The sequence below is a fragment of the Protomyctophum parallelum genome (assembly GCF_964188405.1).
Source record: "Protomyctophum parallelum genome assembly, chromosome: 8".
NCBI lineage: Eukaryota > Metazoa > Chordata > Actinopteri > Myctophiformes > Myctophidae > Protomyctophum > Protomyctophum parallelum.
Window position 1 is genome coordinate 32,942,339 of NC_139703.1, and position 16,665 is coordinate 32,959,003.

General features: G+C 43.1%; 1 protein-coding gene across 3 annotated transcripts in view; it reads left to right on the plus strand.

The window, feature by feature from the left end:
* The first annotated feature begins 1,777 nt into the window (after window positions 1–1,777).
* rnf123 (ring finger protein 123) overlaps window positions 1,778–16,665 on the plus strand; it is a 187,343-nt gene continuing 172,455 nt past the window's right edge. The window contains exons 1-17 of one of the 3 annotated variants that reach the window (XM_083771405.1): window positions 1,778–1,913; window positions 3,574–3,691; window positions 3,873–3,957; window positions 7,846–7,925; window positions 8,538–8,635; window positions 8,831–8,885; window positions 9,740–9,825; window positions 10,248–10,334; window positions 10,552–10,619; window positions 11,508–11,633; window positions 12,441–12,555; window positions 13,358–13,462; window positions 14,409–14,534; window positions 14,753–14,845; window positions 15,289–15,362; window positions 15,927–16,044; window positions 16,539–16,650. In XM_083771405.1, coding sequence (XP_083627531.1) covers window positions 3,610–3,691; window positions 3,873–3,957; window positions 7,846–7,925; window positions 8,538–8,635; window positions 8,831–8,885; window positions 9,740–9,825; window positions 10,248–10,334; window positions 10,552–10,619; window positions 11,508–11,633; window positions 12,441–12,555; window positions 13,358–13,462; window positions 14,409–14,534; window positions 14,753–14,845; window positions 15,289–15,362; window positions 15,927–16,044; window positions 16,539–16,650 — 1,510 coding nt within the window. In that variant the 5' untranslated portion in view covers window positions 1,778–1,913; window positions 3,574–3,609. The remainder of the gene's footprint in view (window positions 1,914–3,573; window positions 3,692–3,872; window positions 3,958–7,845; window positions 7,926–8,537; window positions 8,636–8,830; window positions 8,886–9,739; window positions 9,826–10,247; window positions 10,335–10,551; window positions 10,620–11,507; window positions 11,634–12,440; window positions 12,556–13,357; window positions 13,463–14,408; window positions 14,535–14,752; window positions 14,846–15,288; window positions 15,363–15,926; window positions 16,045–16,538; window positions 16,651–16,665) is intronic. The other 2 variants (XM_083771407.1, XM_083771406.1) reach the window with 2 other exon arrangements.

A 16,665-nucleotide genomic window follows, 5' to 3' on the forward strand; every position in this document is an offset into this window, starting at 1 on the left:
TTATATGGTTAAATGGGCCCTAAGAGATGCAGAAGGTAATTATGTATATACACCAGATATAACAGAGATTCTAATTTAAGTCTCTAAATGTTATAATGAATTGATTGAAGTATAATGCTTTATGGTGTCATCCACTCACACAGTGTGTGTAATTTACATCCACAGTCCACACACAAAAACAGGAAATCACACACTAAACAACATTCCACAGTCTGCGGCACTCTCAGGTCCATGGGGAGGCTATTCCATAGGCGTGGTGCTGCCGAGCAAAAGGCCCGGTCCCCCATGAAATACCTGGTCCCCCAGGTATTTCATGTGGTCCCTCACTCCCGGTCATCCATTCAGTAATGTATGAAGTAAAGTTCTTCTTTTTTTGTCAGGTGAAACCTGATTAATGATTTTTTTGTTCATATATTCGTATTTTGGAGATTTGGTATTTGTGATATGCAACAAATACTCCCTTTATAGGCTTTATAGGCTATGCCTTTGATTGATTGATTGAAGTATTTATTAACAGTTTGCATGAATTACAGTACATTTCAAGCACAACTCAATACAAAAACTGTTAACTGTGAAATCATCATAAAGGGGGCCAGTTTCGAATTGCAGCCGTCCGTAGGTGCCCTTTGAGAGAGGCTTTGAAGGAGTCAAGGGATTCACATGTCTTAATGACAGTTGGTAGGGCGTTTCACATTTTTGTGACATAGGAGTGAAATAAATTTAGTCCCTTGTTTGTGCCGAATTAATCAGAATAATGGTTTGTTGAACTCCCTCTGGTGTTGTGGGTGTGGACTTCATTGACATTAAGGAAGTATTGGTACATGGGTATCTTGGTGGTGTATGAAATCTTGTGGACCAGACCCATTGCAAGTGAGGTGGGTTCGGTAATTTCATCTTTTCGTGTGATAATATTAATTTGTCACGCACTCTAACCAAGAAGCCTTGCTGAGATTACTATTTGATCCAAAAATAATGGATACAGTTTTTCCCAGGTCCTATGCTTCCTTGTGGAACGCCACATCTCACTGGGAGGGGGGGGGACAGTGTTCCGTTCTCTCCCCCTGCAGCTCACTGATGTGCTATCAAAAGTTTCAAAACCAATTATTTGTTAACCAGTATGGTTCACGGTGTCAAAAGCCTTTTTCGAGGTCCAGCATGACCATGCCGCACAGTATTTGCCAGCATCCACCTCGTGTTTGATGTGGTCAGTCAAATAGAGGAGGCATGTGTCAGTGGAGTGGGATGTTCTGAAGCCGGATTGAAATTTGTACATTCATTTTTTTTGTGGCCTACATGATCTCTAGGGTCTATATTGCTTAGCTTAACCAGTGTCATGAAGTGCATTATGACTTTCATGTATCTGCCATTGTCCTATGACCCACTAAGTAGCATGAGTGTCTATTTCAAACAAAGTGTTTTGTGACTTGGGGGGGGGGGGGGGGGGGGGGGGGTCAAATTTTGACAGCAGGAATTGCCTGTCATAATTAGACCCCCCAGTATCAGGATGTATTTGGATGTTGATATTCATTCATCAGCCAACACTCCCCACTCACAGGTACTACCCCCCCCCCCCCCCCCCCAGAGAAATAGAGAAAACGTTTTACTATGGTATTGGTAACAACACCTGCTACTAAACTAAACTAATAACAGCAAGTATAGGATGCTGCTACTGCTGCACATTTTCTGACTCAGCTGTTTACCGGTAGTTCGCGTTTAGCCAACCGACGGCGACGTATTTTGTCCCAACTGACGCTCCGTGACGTGGGAACCGTTTGACAAGAATAGTGTTGTTGTAGAAATAGGCTCCAGTCGAAAACACAGCGTTGACACCTGTATGCCACATCGCTGTCATTTATATACAAAATACCGCATTTAAACGGAGAAGAGGAGGCTCATTTATAAAGAAGTATCGGGTAAGTATTTTCACCAGCTTTGTTGTGTCCAGTGAGCAATTATAGCGAACCAAAATAGCAGCGTTACACCAAATGTGTGACCTATTGAATTCCGTGATGCCGCCGTGTTTCGATTTATCTGCTCTCGATAGCTAGAGAGTAGAGACAGACTTCGATAATCCACGAAGTTAAGTATAACAGCGTATAGGAGCTTCAGTCAGTCAGTGATTCTGTGTCTGTCACTGTCATTAGCCAGCTAGCGAGGCAGTTAGCAAGAGATTTCGGTGCAAAAAACCGTATGTGTGTCTGGCTAATGGGCTGAAGCCATATACTCTAAGGCTGAAGCCAAGCTTACGGGGTTTAATAGTGTAGCGCAAATGCACTGTAGTCCGTATATGGTTAGCAGCTGCTAAGGTGCATGTTAGGCTGGAGCTTGCACAGATAGCATAGCTACATAGCAGGGTTGGGAGCGAATATGTTCCCTGGCTCAGCCATATGTTTCACCCTAACTCCCAACCCCTATTCTAACCTTACCCCCAACCCCAACCCCTAAAGAACCGCGCTGACCCCACTGTAGCTATAACAGTTAGCTACAGGTTTGACTTGACTTGGCTGGTGAGTTCTGACTCACTCATCTCACCATACCACTGTGTAATGTGTATGCTTGCCTAATGCCTTGGACGACTGAAATCGCAGTAAACTGATAGAGTTACAGACAGTACCTTGTGTGAACTTGCAAGGAAGGCAACTAGGCAAGACATGGTCCTGACCTGATCTATCTCTACAACCACACCTTTTTCTGTAGTGAGCCACCCAGTGTCCAAAAAACGGAACTGGAACAAATGTCTCTGTCATGGTCATGGATAAATAATCAAACATGTAGGATAGGATACTACAGCAAAGGGAGAATTGTGCCTAAGATAACAGCATCCTAGTATCATGACCTGACTACTCTGTTGCATTAGTCTTGCGCAACAATCAAGTTGTTTACATTAGTAATAGTTATTACATAATGTAATGCACAGGATAGGTAGGTTGCTGTGGTTACTTAATGATGTTTGTATGACAGCTCAGTTACATTTGTAGTGCATTCAACTTCTCTCTCTCTCTCTGTGTGTTTGTTACAGACTGTAGTGTACACCACTGAGTACACCTTACAACTCTATCACTAAACATGTAGGCATACAGTAATCTTCCACCTGGGAGGTCAAACAGGAGCTCTTTTCTAAAGCAGACACCACCATTTTGAATGTGTACTCAACTGCCCATGGGTTTAAAAGTATTCTAGACTCTAGACTTTGTTGATATATCTGAAACTCCAGGCTCTCATGAGTGCACTTTCCTTTCTTTCTTGTCATATTTTCATCTTTAACATTAATCATATATGGTCACGACAAGGCTGCTGGTAAAGGTTCAATGTCTGTCTTTCCTAAATTTAAAATACAAATATTTCAAAAATCTATCAGAAGATCACAAGGGCGGTATATTTTAATTCCCATTGAAAGTCATTCACTGCCACATTCTTTTCCTTTTTTCTCCTTTGTACATATAGTAATGTGTTAATATGCTATGTATACACTGTATGTATATGTGTCTTACCCTGTACTCTTTTCATTTCTTACTAATAAAGTATTCAATCTATCAAAACATGTCAAAGATAATGTGGCTGTTTGTTACCCAGCAGTGCATGGACTAGGTCACTCCTGAGTCGGACAACATGAGCTCAAAGGGGGGCGGCACAGCCCTGACCCGTCGGAACTACAGAGTGGGTTCTGATACAGACAAACCCAAAGCCACTGGTAAGTAATGATGGTGTGAGGTTTTTGATGCAAGTTTTTGATCAAAGCAGGTAACTGGTACTAAAAAGTAAAAACGGTAGATGAAACGTCCATTTAATTCTATTAGGAGGGGTTCCTGGTATGGGCAATCTATCTGATAATTGAAATCATATTCTGTTCTCTTTTGTCCATTCTCATCCAGGCATAGTGAATGAGAAGTTATTGAGTGACTACCTACACCATGTATTCCCCTCCACCAAACAGGGACCTGCTCTGGCCTCCCTCAGGTAGAGTACTGACATATGCCTGATTTATATTTAGTTGCTTGACACCCACATGCAAGTATAATGTAGGCATCAGTTTTTAATCAGCCCAGGTGTTTGTGAACTACTGAAAACAAATCGGGATCCAATTCCGAAAAACACGTGGGGGGGTCGCAAGTCCCTACTCACTTTTAATTGCTCACTTAGCCTATACTTACCTGAAAAAAAAAACTGCAAGGTCAAAACGTCTTATTGCTGTGGTGAATGCAAATTGGAGTATTTAAAAGTGAGCTGCATTGTTTTTCAAGAATCTGTTTTGTTAGTTTGGCTCAGCACAAAAAACGGAGGATGTGCGTTATTGTTTCTTTGGGTGTCATCTCCGGATCCAATTCCACCATCATCTTTTCTCCTGTGTTGCCCTACTCTGTGTCCCTATCTGGTATCCTAGTATTGAGTGTAGTGTATACATATACAGTACATTTTATTTGCTACTATAAAAATGTACAGTAGCATGTAGGTTGAAGTGTTTGCCCAGGCCCCTGATTTATCACACATTATGCTGTATAGTGTCCTCGAAAGTCAGCTTGTGAATATTTGGCTACTTTTTTGTCCGTCGTGTGGTTTCAATGGTATGAAGATACAAGATATGCTGAGATACTACAATATGCTGTCTGCTACAATAATAGTTTGAAAAACCTTGCCTGTGTAGTCAGGAAGGGAGTAATGGATATCCTGATGACCTGAGGCCAGTAGGAAAAGTGTTGTTTGGTGTGCTTCTTCTGTACTATAGTGTGGACAGTAAACCACAGGTTTTTAAGTTCTCTTCATATTTCATTTGGATGATGGTTGCAGTGGTCATTATTCACACATGTTGACACATAGGTCAGGAGACTATCGCCTGTTTCCATAATGTGAGGTACATCAGCAGCTTAATGTACAAGTACAGCTCCTGGACATGATGCTTGTATGTTGCAGGGACCTCTCCCCTCCCAATCCAACCCTTGATGCTGAATGGCAGGTATTGCATACCAACTTTATAGTCTTATGACTCAGTCAGGGATTGAACCTTTACCTCCCAGTCTCAGGGTGAACAAAAAACGCTTCCAAAACCGAAGCCATCCTAATTGGCACACCCCAGGCCCCCACCAGATCCAGTCATGCCCTGTTACCAGCATCTCCTTCTGCAGTCACAACCGTCCCCTCTCATCCACAGTCTCCAACCTGGGTGTGAAAATGGACCCTCGACTGAACTTTAAGTCTGTGTAAGGGCCGATTCATACTCCTATTTAGTTCCGAAAAAGTCGATTCGGGAAAGGTCCCAGGTCCGAATTTAGTTAGGCTCTATAAACGTCAATTCATACTCCCTCATGGCTAGCGCCGAAGTCCCTTGTAAATATTGGAGGTCCTTGACATGGACCTCCAGTGGCAGGGAAATGAGCCTCGCTGGTGCGGTGTGTCGTCCTCCTAGTCCTCCTTTTCCTGTTTGTGTGCGTGTGGCTGGTAGTGCTGTCGCCTCACAGCTAGAAGGTCCTGGGTTCGATTCCCGCTCAGGACGCTGTGGGCGCTGGCGGCGTGTTTCCTCCGCATCAGTGCCCATACCCGAGGTGGGGTTGGCGAAAGGGCCTTTCTGTGTGGAATTTGCATGTTCTCCCCGTGTCCCCTAGGGTAGGTACCCTCACAAAAACATGTAGTAATCCTGGTCTCTAAACTGCCTCCCCCTGGCCAGCCGGGGCGCCTGATGGAGGGGAAAGGAACTGGTTGGAATAGCGTGTTCCTTCCACACGCTACGTCCAACCAGGGAAACTCCCCCCTGTCAGGTGTCAAGGAGCAACTTGGACACTCAGGCATGAAGGAAGCATGAGTTGCTCTCCCCATGTCCCCCATATATGGGGACTAGGTTGGCGGAGGGTGTGTAGAGCCCAGGATCACATTAAATAATTGACACAGGGGTGAAAAATGGGTTACAAAATCGTGGAATAAAAACAATAAAGAACACGATGCGTTGTGTGTGTTTTATGTGAACCTGTTGTTTATTTGTACGTATATACCCTAGTATAGGTTTGTAATTATTTTAGACAGTATTTGTTTTATTGTCGAGAATGAATGTGAGAGGAGAGGAGCAGCAGGCCTGACAACAACACTGCAGCCAGATCGCACGGCCACCAGTGGCAGCTACTGGCCGCTCTGTGGAGCTCACCTCCCAGCCAAACTTCCTGTGTTCCCTTGGCTTCACAGACGACAAATTGAACTCGAAGCTGGGCTGAATGAATGAGGAAATACCGCTGTAGTGCCAAAATGCTTTCGGCTCGTCAGAAATTTTCAGTGGCACCGAAGCACCGACTTTAGGAGTCGGACCCCCCCCCCCCTCCTGTGAAATAGGAGTATGGATTGCCCATGGGTCAGACTCAGGAACATGCCCTGCTGAGAGTGCAGAGTCCATGCCTTTGTCTCAGTGCTTTGTCTCAGTGCTGCCATGATCCTGATGATATGATAATGTATGACCATATTACGCCCATCCTCCGTTCACTTCACTGGCTCCCCATCTCCTTCAGGAGTGAATACAAGATCATGCATCAGTGCATCCACGGCAATACCCCTTCACCTCAAAGAGGTGTCTAAACTCTGCACCATGGGTGCAGAGGCCTTATGTAGTTCTATTGCCTACTGTCTTTTGAATGCCCTCCCTGAACACCTGAGAGCTCCACAGTCCACTGACGCTTTTAAGAATCAACCTTTTGTAACAAAGCGTTTATTTACTTAGTTATTCTTAGGCCTTTTTTATTTTATTTTCTCCCGTGCCCTGATTTTACCTAGTTTTTAAATTGACTTAAGTCCCATGCAGTTGTTTGGTTGCCTTTGCTGTTTTTTATGCCAATGTTTTAAACCCCGTAGTAGTTTGAGGTTGGCAGAAATGTTGTATGAATACAATTGATTTAAATTATTATTGTCTGACCCAAGAACAGGCATGTATCCAGGTGAACAGTTGAGCCATGAGACTGGCTAGGGATTTTGGATTATGGACCTTGAGGTCTTCTTTTTTCTTTTTTTTATGTTTTCTTTTTTTGTGGCTTTCGCCTTTATTTTATACTTTTTATGGAGGGACAGACAGTAGGCTGACAGGAAATGGGGAGAGAGATGGGGGAGTGACATGCAGTAAAGGCCGTCGGGATCGGGAGTCGAACCCGCGGCACACTGCCAGACTGGATTACCAGCCAAGGTGCCTGGACCATTGAGCCATGGCCCAGGCCCTTTGAGGTCTTCTTGAGCAGCATATTTATGGTGGTGGTGGTGTGTCTGTTGATGTCTATGTATAGAGCTGCTGGAGGTAACCTGAAACTAGTGGGCTTAACTGTAACACTAGTCAAGGTGTCTCACCCCAAACACAGACTATGGAGGTCAGAGTGAGTCTCTTGGTGGTAAGAGACTCATCGCTTCCATCGCTAACATGTATTCCTCATTTAAGAATATCTCAGAATATGTTTTCATTTTCTTAATAAAAAACCTGAGTGCCGTGATTTTTGTACTTTTTCTGTTTTGTATGTGTCTATGGAGTTAACATTACTCTATTACACACCCAGGTGTGGTTATAATATTCAAATATGTCAAAAGCACCAGTTTAGTGACATCATAACCATAACCCCTCCCCCATTATCATACAACATTAAGTTCAGGTGGGTGGTGCTAAGGTGAAAACCAGGTATAAACTGGTGGGTGTGGCCACATCAAAACATAATTTTGACACTTTCTTTACACTTGTTTGAAAAAGAAAAACATCTTCCTAGTATAATCATAGTACCTGATGATCATGTTCCTTTTTCACTCATCTTTAATTGAATTGGGTAAACATTGGACAAAAAAAACAGTTATTTGTGGTTCCTCCTTCTCACTTTTGTTAATCCTTTTCTTCTTAAGGAAACCTCTGGGGTTCCAGGACCTTGGGGCTCATATTGAACGTCTTTTGTCTGAGGGAGAACCCACCGAGGACACCAGAGGTACACACGCACGCACGCACGCACGCACACTGGGTAACTGTTCATAATTGTAGCAATTATAATTTTTTTCTCCTGTCTTACTGTCCTTCAGGCTTCCGCTGAGAGACTAACTGAGTGTCATGTTGTAATTGTAATTAACCACATGCTTAGAATCAGCCAAGATACGTTATTCATTAAATCATCCTTTCGGAAGCACACAGACATATTTCACTGTCTCGTCACCAGAAGCAATCTGCCCATTACATTTTGAGATCACATGTATCATGCGAGTGAAGATTTTGGTGGTGCTGCTAGAGCAGTGGTGAGGGCTAATGGAAGTTACAGGTATGATGTGTGCAATGTGTACTGGTGTGGTGTGGGGTTGCCATGGCAATCATTTGGCTGTTGACATATCTTCTACTGTACACTTGTTAGTCGTCTTGGCTGAGTTTCCTGTGATAAACAGTGGAACTCAAAAGGCCACCCTATCGCTCTCCAGGTCATTTTTAGGCCTTAATAAAAAGGTGTTGCTACCCTCTTCTTGTCATAGTTGCATCCATCAAATGCATACATACACTTGTATGAATTGAGGCTGGAGACTTGATGACGTATGATATCTCTCTGCCGCTACAGATCAGCCTATAGAAGGTCGCCTGGGTCCTCAAACAGTTGTACTGGATCACACCAGCGGCTTTGAAGGACTACTGTTTGTCGATGACGACCTACTAGGGGTGAGATTTGCATATTGTTTTTTTCCATTTCATTATTGGTTTATAGTTTATACCCAACTTTTCTGTGTGCATGATGTCAGCCCTTCCACCACAGAAGTGTGCAGATGCCTGGCATTTTATAAAAGTTGTATTTAATTACAATATGACATATGATATGAGTGACTTGCTTTTCTCTCTCACTCTTCATACTTGTAGGTGATCGGTCATAGCAACTTCAGCTCCATCAGAGCTACTACCTGTGTATATAAAGGTAAGCACTCGGCTAGTTTAATCCTCTTTTGGATAAAAGTTGACCCATCCCAGATTATATTGTGGCTCAGGAGGTAGAGCATGTCGTCCAATGATCCCTGGGTCGGTGGTTCGAATCCCGGCTCCTCCTGTCCACATGTCGAGGTGTCCTTGGGCAAGACACTGAACCCTACATTGCCTCCAATGAGTTGGTCGGTGTGAGCTTGCCACCATTGGTGTGTGAATGTGGGAAGTGAGGACGCTGGCGTCGAATGTTCGCCGCTTCACCTCCCTATGAATGAATGAACCATTGTAAAGCGCTTTGAGCACTTGGAAAAGCACTCTAAAAATGTTATTATATCACCAAACATGCACTACGATGGGCTGCATGATCTAGACTAGATTAATTGTTTGAGAGCTGACAACAATCATTTTAACAATGGATTTATTTATGATGCACTTTCAATTTGTGTCTATGGCTGTTAGCAGTCAAACACTTGAAAACAGACAAAAACAAAACACTTAGATAATTATCCTATGTCTATCTTGATTTATTTAATCTTTACTATTTAATGAGCTTATGTTTTCAGTTGCTAGGAAGGTTCATTTAGTAAATAATCTAACGATCTTATGTTTTCAGTCGCTAGGAAGGTTCATTTAGTAAATAATGGTCCTACCCACAGGCCAGGAATATGCTGTTAGCATGTCATGCCTTCATGGATTAAAGTTGTCAGTCGGTACGATTGATTTCAGGTCATTTGGCTCCTTTCACACGGTTTCCCAAATCGCACATCAGGACACAGCCTGATATTTTATTTTGCTTTAATCCATGTGTCTAGCATGGAGTGTACTATCTGTCCTGTGTTTGGTCTCCAGGGAAATGGGCCTACGAGGTACTGATCTCATCCCAGGGCCTGATGCAGATAGGATGGTGTACACTCAACTGTCGCTTCAACCAGGAGGTACACACACACACACACACACACACACACACACACACACACACACACACACACACACACACACACACACACACACACACACACACACACACACACACACACACACACACCGCACACACACACAGCCACACACACAGCCACACACACAGCCACACACACACACACACACACACACACACACACACACAGTCACACACACACAGCCACAGTCACACACACACAGCCACACACACACACACACACAGCCACACACACACACACACACACACACACAGCCACACACACACACACACACACACACACACACACACACACACACACACACACACACACACACACACACATACACACACAAACGCATCCAGGCTTTCATGTACTAATGATGATGGATGCATCCCTGTCTTGGTGTTCTTTCATCATAGGAGGGTGTAGGGGACACTCCAGACTCGTATGCATACGATGGGAACAGAGTGCGCAAGTGGAATGTAACCACCACTAACTATGGCAAGGTGAAGAATGAATTGATATAATGTAGTGCTAGATTATAGATCCCTGTAATCATTACAATAAAGATGGTGAAGCCAGGTATTCTATCTATTACTTTTTCCATTGTTCAGTATTCTTTAAGGATTCTATACACTGATGTTGCCACTTGCCAAACATTGTTTTGAACACTATCCGACATGGAAACGTGTGCTTTATAACTTCTTATACATCTTCTTTTAGTCATGGGCTGCAGGAGACATTGTGAGCTGTCTGATAGACCTGGATGAGGCAACCATTACCTTCTGCTTGTAAGTCAGAAACCCTGCATTTTATTACATTGCCTTAAACTTAAAGGAACGCTTCACCCATTTTCATATAATTGGTCCTCACTAATGCTCATTATGAGATGGTAACATTCCCGTTGGCTCGCTCAGAGCAGGGCCATTAGTGAGGAATCTGAATCCAATTATGGAGATGATGTAAAATGTTCCTTTTAACTGAGTCAAAAATAGCAGAACATAACAGTAATTCTGTTTGCGAATGCAGTGAGCACTAACTATGAGACCCTGCAGATCGTGTCTGTGTGTCTGTCTGTCCCGCTGTGACACCACCCGCCCGCCACCAGAGGGCACAGCTGTAGCACACACACACACACACACACACACACACACACACACACACACACACACACACACACACACACACACACACACACAGTAGAAAACTTAAAACAATTACTAACTAAAAAGAAAAAAAAAGTACGTAATTTATTCTAATTGTTGTTATTGCAATTTACGAGCTGCGTTTGCGCGTCTTACTTGTATCTTACTAATTGATATGTCAGTTACATTGCTGTCATACCCGATAAAGAAATGTGTCCCTGTGCGGAGCGGTGTTTGGTATCGGTACATAATAAATAATACATGCATTTATCATGAATTAAAAACTAATTCTGGATGAAATGAAAGAGAAATCATAGACATTCCATACATTTTGTTTAAGTAGTAGTGAAAATAGTCGATCTACAAGCTCAACGCAGCAATGCTTTCTGAGCTTGTAGCTCCACTATTTTCACTAGTTTGGGTGCCGGGGAGACTAGGCTATAAAGTTTGAGAACCACTGTTCTATAGAATTAAAATGTTGTGCTTCAAGTCAGCTACCCTAACATAGTCTGGATGCGTTTTGTGTTGCCCCAGGAATGGCCAGTCCCTGGGCACAGCCTTCACGAACATTAAGATGGGTCCAGGCATCGCTTACTTCCCTGCCATCAGCCTCTCCTTCAAAGAGTCAGTGGCTTTCAACTTTGGCAGCAGACCTCTCCGATATCCTTTCAACTCAGCAAAGATCACACACCGTATTTGTATTGTACTGTATGATGAATGAATGAATGGCTCAGCTTTTGTGAAGTCTCCGTGGCTGCAGCTTATCTCACAAACCACTGTCGGTGCCAAATTTATTGTTAACGTTTGCCAGTAGGTCAAGGAGAAGTATCTGAATTTTTTTTCACATTTCACACATGCACGCACGCTTATTGGAAGAGATTATGGGATGTATTTGATATTAGGGTATGTGTCTTTACATTGATATTATGTGTCTACATTGATATTATGTGTTTTATCATTGATATTGGGATGTGTACATTGATATTATGTGCTAGGCAACCAAGTGCTAGGCAACCGGAAATTAAAGATGGGTGCCATGATTTTTGTACATACAACAACAGCTGTGGGTGCGGCTTTTTTTTCTCTAAACAATATATGTTTAGAAGATTTAGAACACTTTCCGGGGGTCTTTATGTGTGTAATATGTGGTTTTAGATTTTAGCAGTGAGCCCAGTGTCTCTGATGTCATGGACACTGGGCTCACTTACTTCCTGGACTACATGTTGTCTCAGTAAGACAGCCCTCCCCCTATCCACAAGGAGGAGCAGTGCACCAAAGCATTATGGGAATTGTAGTCCAGGTATGGCTAGGTGGTCATTGTCCAGGTATGGCTAGGTGGTTATTGTTGATAGATAAATCACCCTGTCAGTGATTTATCTATCAACAATGACCACCTAGCCATACATTGTCCCTTGACCCTTACACAACAGTTCAACAGTGTTTGTCCTTAACCTACGCTTGATTCACGTATCCTGTGGAAGGCTACGTGCCTCTTCAGAACCCGCCCACCGCAGACCTGCTGAAAGCACACCAGCTATTGGGTTACGTCAAGAATGTTATCTCCACCATCATAGACACGCAGGTAGACAGGACAATTTTGTTAGGTTTTCCACAGGCATGTGTAGTCTGGAGTATCTATGCCTCACCCTTTGGATGAAATCCTGTCATTTACACACACAAAATAAATCAAGTGCTACTTTTGTTTTTTGTTTTTCAACCACTCTTTATTCTTAGGTGGGGGAACATTCTCTGAAAAAAGGCTATTTCCGTTGAAGATATGTGGTGTAGAGGTGCAACGCTAACTGGTTATGTACCTAATATAATGCCCTACTTCATCGTACAAGAGTGTCATGCAAAGTAGAGAAAATAGCTGATCTACAAGCTAACAACGTGTCACATCGTGTTGCTTTTTTAAATAAATATTTAACCAATGAAATTGGTTAAAAAATGAGCTTGTGCCCGGGCGGTGGCGTAACCGTCTGGGCACCCGACTGGTAATCCAGTCGCAGTGTGCCGTGGGTTCGACACGGCCTTTACTGCATGTCATCCCCCCATCTCTCTCCCGTTTCCTGTCAGCCTATTCTCTGTCCCTTAAAAAAAAAAAAAAACAATAATAGGCGTAAGCCGTAAAAAATATCTTAAAAAAAAAAAAAAAGAGCTTGTGACTAAATAATGATTGGATCCACTCCACTGGAACACAGGTTCCTGTTTCCTGAAAAGTAACCATTTTGGACATACAAGGTTTCTAGCCGACAGTGTCATTTTGTTCATTCCATGTAGGATAAACGTAGGAGACTGTGGGTGGCGTTTCTTTGTGCTAGCTCTCTGTTAATCTCACTTGCTCATGATGTTGATGTTGCTAAATCATGGTTTCTCTGCCGTAGGAGGAGAGGCTGGTTGAGAAGGACTGTGCCGCCTGGAGACTACATGGAGAACCCACCATCCTCATCACCCTGGCTCACATCTTCAACCAATTTGCTCCTCTTATGGTGGGAATAGCATGCAGTGCCGTTGTATATAGTGTGGGTTTGTGTGTGGATGTATGCATTTGTGACTGTATGGATGTTGTCCGATCAACTGCGTAGTCTTTGTGTTTAAGAATTCATGTCCCAAGTATTTAGAGGCTTATGGCTATATCTTGCAAGATAGGGCCCTTAATCTAAAGTACTCACATTGGCGTTAGGTTTCATTGTGTTCCACAAGAGCAGTGTTGAGAGTAGTGTTCATTGGAACATGCACACGAATCAACATACATTCCATGCCCTTCCACCATTCAAACCAATCATCAAAAACTACCTAAAGCGGGTAGATAATCTATGTCTTGGGCTAGCCCGAGGTATCCTAGTCTAAAAAGACACTTGCTCATCACCAAGGAGCCCTGGGTTTGCGTTCCAGCAATAGTGCCTTCAGCTTGACTGCATACCCCAATGAACACATCCTGTGTTCACAGGTGGGAGGCCGGCTGGTGAGTGTCGCATGTTAAGCTTTCCCGGTGAAACTGAAAAAGAGGTGTCCACGGTGACTCATTGTGTATCAGAGGCAGCATGTGGTACATTACTCCCTCCAACAGTAGGGCTTGGCAGCAACAGGGGATCGACAGTTGGTGGAAATGGCAGAAATGGCAATGTCCAAAAAGGGAGAACATAGAAGAAAAAAAAAGGACTTTGTCATCATAGTTGAATTAGTTGCTTTTGTAAAGAAACATACTCTGAAGTAATATGTAGCATCAGTGTTATGATTTATGACCTTTGAGAAAATAATTACATTAGATCATGAGAAAATAATTACATTAGATCACGTGTGCAGTGTTATTTCACTATGTTTTAACTACATGTCAGACTAGACATCATAAGCATAAATACATACATACAGTATATCATAATACTTTCTGCGGGGTGTGTGTGAAGTATTAACATTGATCCAATGTGTCCCCAGTGTAAAGTGTACCTGGTGGAGGATGTGTTGATGAACTTCTTGTTGGCCATACTGGAGGGTGGAGGGGCAGTGGACGAACATCCACTAATACAACAGCTGCTGGACCTCTTCTGGTTGCTGATGGAGGTACGCACGCACGCACGCACGCACCTCCGCAATATTGCACACTCATACCAAGCAATGAATGAACATGTTACACTTAAAAATATCTTAATGTTGTTTGGTTGTCACAAAATTCCAAGACATAGGGCAGGCACACTTTTTGAGAAGCACTGGCTTAGAATATGCTAATAACTGCCTAGTTTTGTTGTCCTTGTCTCTGTTTATGGGCTCCTGGTACGTAGGACTATGAGGTCAACGAGTGCCTGAAGCAACTGATGATGTCCCTGCTGAGGGCATACCGCTTCTCTCCCATCATCCCAGACCTGGGCTTCCAGGTAGGGCTGTTCACTATACTCGGGGAACCATTCTGATTTGTAGCAGTGCAGAATTACTTTTTGTCATCGTGGCATACAAAGTCACCTGGTCTGACTGAATGCATTTCTAAACTACAGTTCTGGTGATCTGACTTGGTAATTGTTTAGAGATGAAGACCCTGGTTTCTGGGCAAACCAAATTTGGATAGGAATGAATCACATCAGTGACTTTCTCTTAACGCTTTACAAATCAATCTCCCATGTTTACTTTTACATTTTTCTAGAATAAATGAAATGTTCTACATGTCAACTTTAAATGTGTCCAGAGTCTCTAAAGCAGAGAAGGCATGTCAGTTCAGAAAGATAGAATAATGGCTTAGGCTAAAATTGGTTGAAGTGAATAAATTCATCATAACATTTCATCATACATCAAAACTGATCAGTCAATTATTTTTTATTTACAGATCCACTATCTGCGTCTTACCACAGCCATCCTGCGCCATGAGAAGTCCAGGAAGTACTTGCTCAGCAATGTCCTATATCCTTTTTCAGTTCAGTCCCTGTACTGTACTGTGTACTGTACTAAACCAATCAATGTCTCGATACAGGGCATGCCTCAATAAAGGATAAGATGTGTCCTTTTTCCACCCAATAACATTTCTGGGTAAGTGGAACAGTCTCCCCAAAACCTAGTCGCGGTACGCCTGCCTCCAGTGGCGGAACACTTGACCCGCTTGGTGAGAACGGACTACAGCCCCTAATATTAAGTTGGGAGGTTAAAACGACGGAGGCGGTGCCGTCCACGAGAATTTTGGAAAGTCTGCTTAGGCCGACTCTGCACTGTATGAGTTGCGTCCCGGCAGGGACAGAGTAGGTTTTGATGGCCAGAAAAAGACACGTTTGACCATTCCGAGGTCGCCAGATTTGACTTGGTCGAGTACGTTTGGTGGCCAGAAATACGTGGTTTCCGATGTCGCCTGATTTGACGCGGGCCAAGCAGGTTTGGGGACGACTGTTCTTGTATTCCATTTCTGCTGTAGTTTTGGAAGTGTATTTTATTCAAGAAAGAATAGTGGTTTTTAAATCTTTAACATAAAGTTACATTTGACGTGCTGCGTTCTGTAGTGTTCTTTTACATCAAGACTCCTCTGAGAGTGAAAGAGGCTGGTCTGGAAGAGCTCATACCAACAACCTGGTGGCCGACACGCTTCGACAAGGAGGTGAGACTGACTGACTACTAGCTCCCGGTTTGACTTTCTGGCAACCTGTTTGAATGCTTTTCTGGTTACATGTTTGACTGACCTTTGAGTATTTGACTCACACCTTGCAAGTGGAGTGACTGAGCATGGCCTATTAAACATTTATCAACACCAGTTACAACCCTATATACAGTACTAGTATACTTCATTGACTGGGCTCTGTACTTGGCCTCCCGATTTTTCCCCTCTACTTCACCAAAATCTCTTTTCTGAAAATACTGTACCTGCACTACAAGTGAGCTTGTACTTCTTGATCTGTTATTTTGACCGAATGCTTGCCTATTATACATGCCCAAAATAGGAACGAAAGAGTTCATGTAGTAAAGCCTGATTCATTGCTTGTAGATCTGCTATTTTTGAAAATGCTTAATTATTTTATTGCCTTTTTTGACACATTTTGACACATCTTCCCCCAAATATGGATAAATGGATATGGATATGGTAAATGTGCTCAGCTCTCCACACAGGGAAAAGATGAACGAGAGCCTAAAGATGAGAGTGCAGACGAGCGTTTACGACGACGGGCGTATGAGAGAGGCTGTCAGAGATTGAAGAAGAGGATTGAAGGTTTGGAGCGTTTAT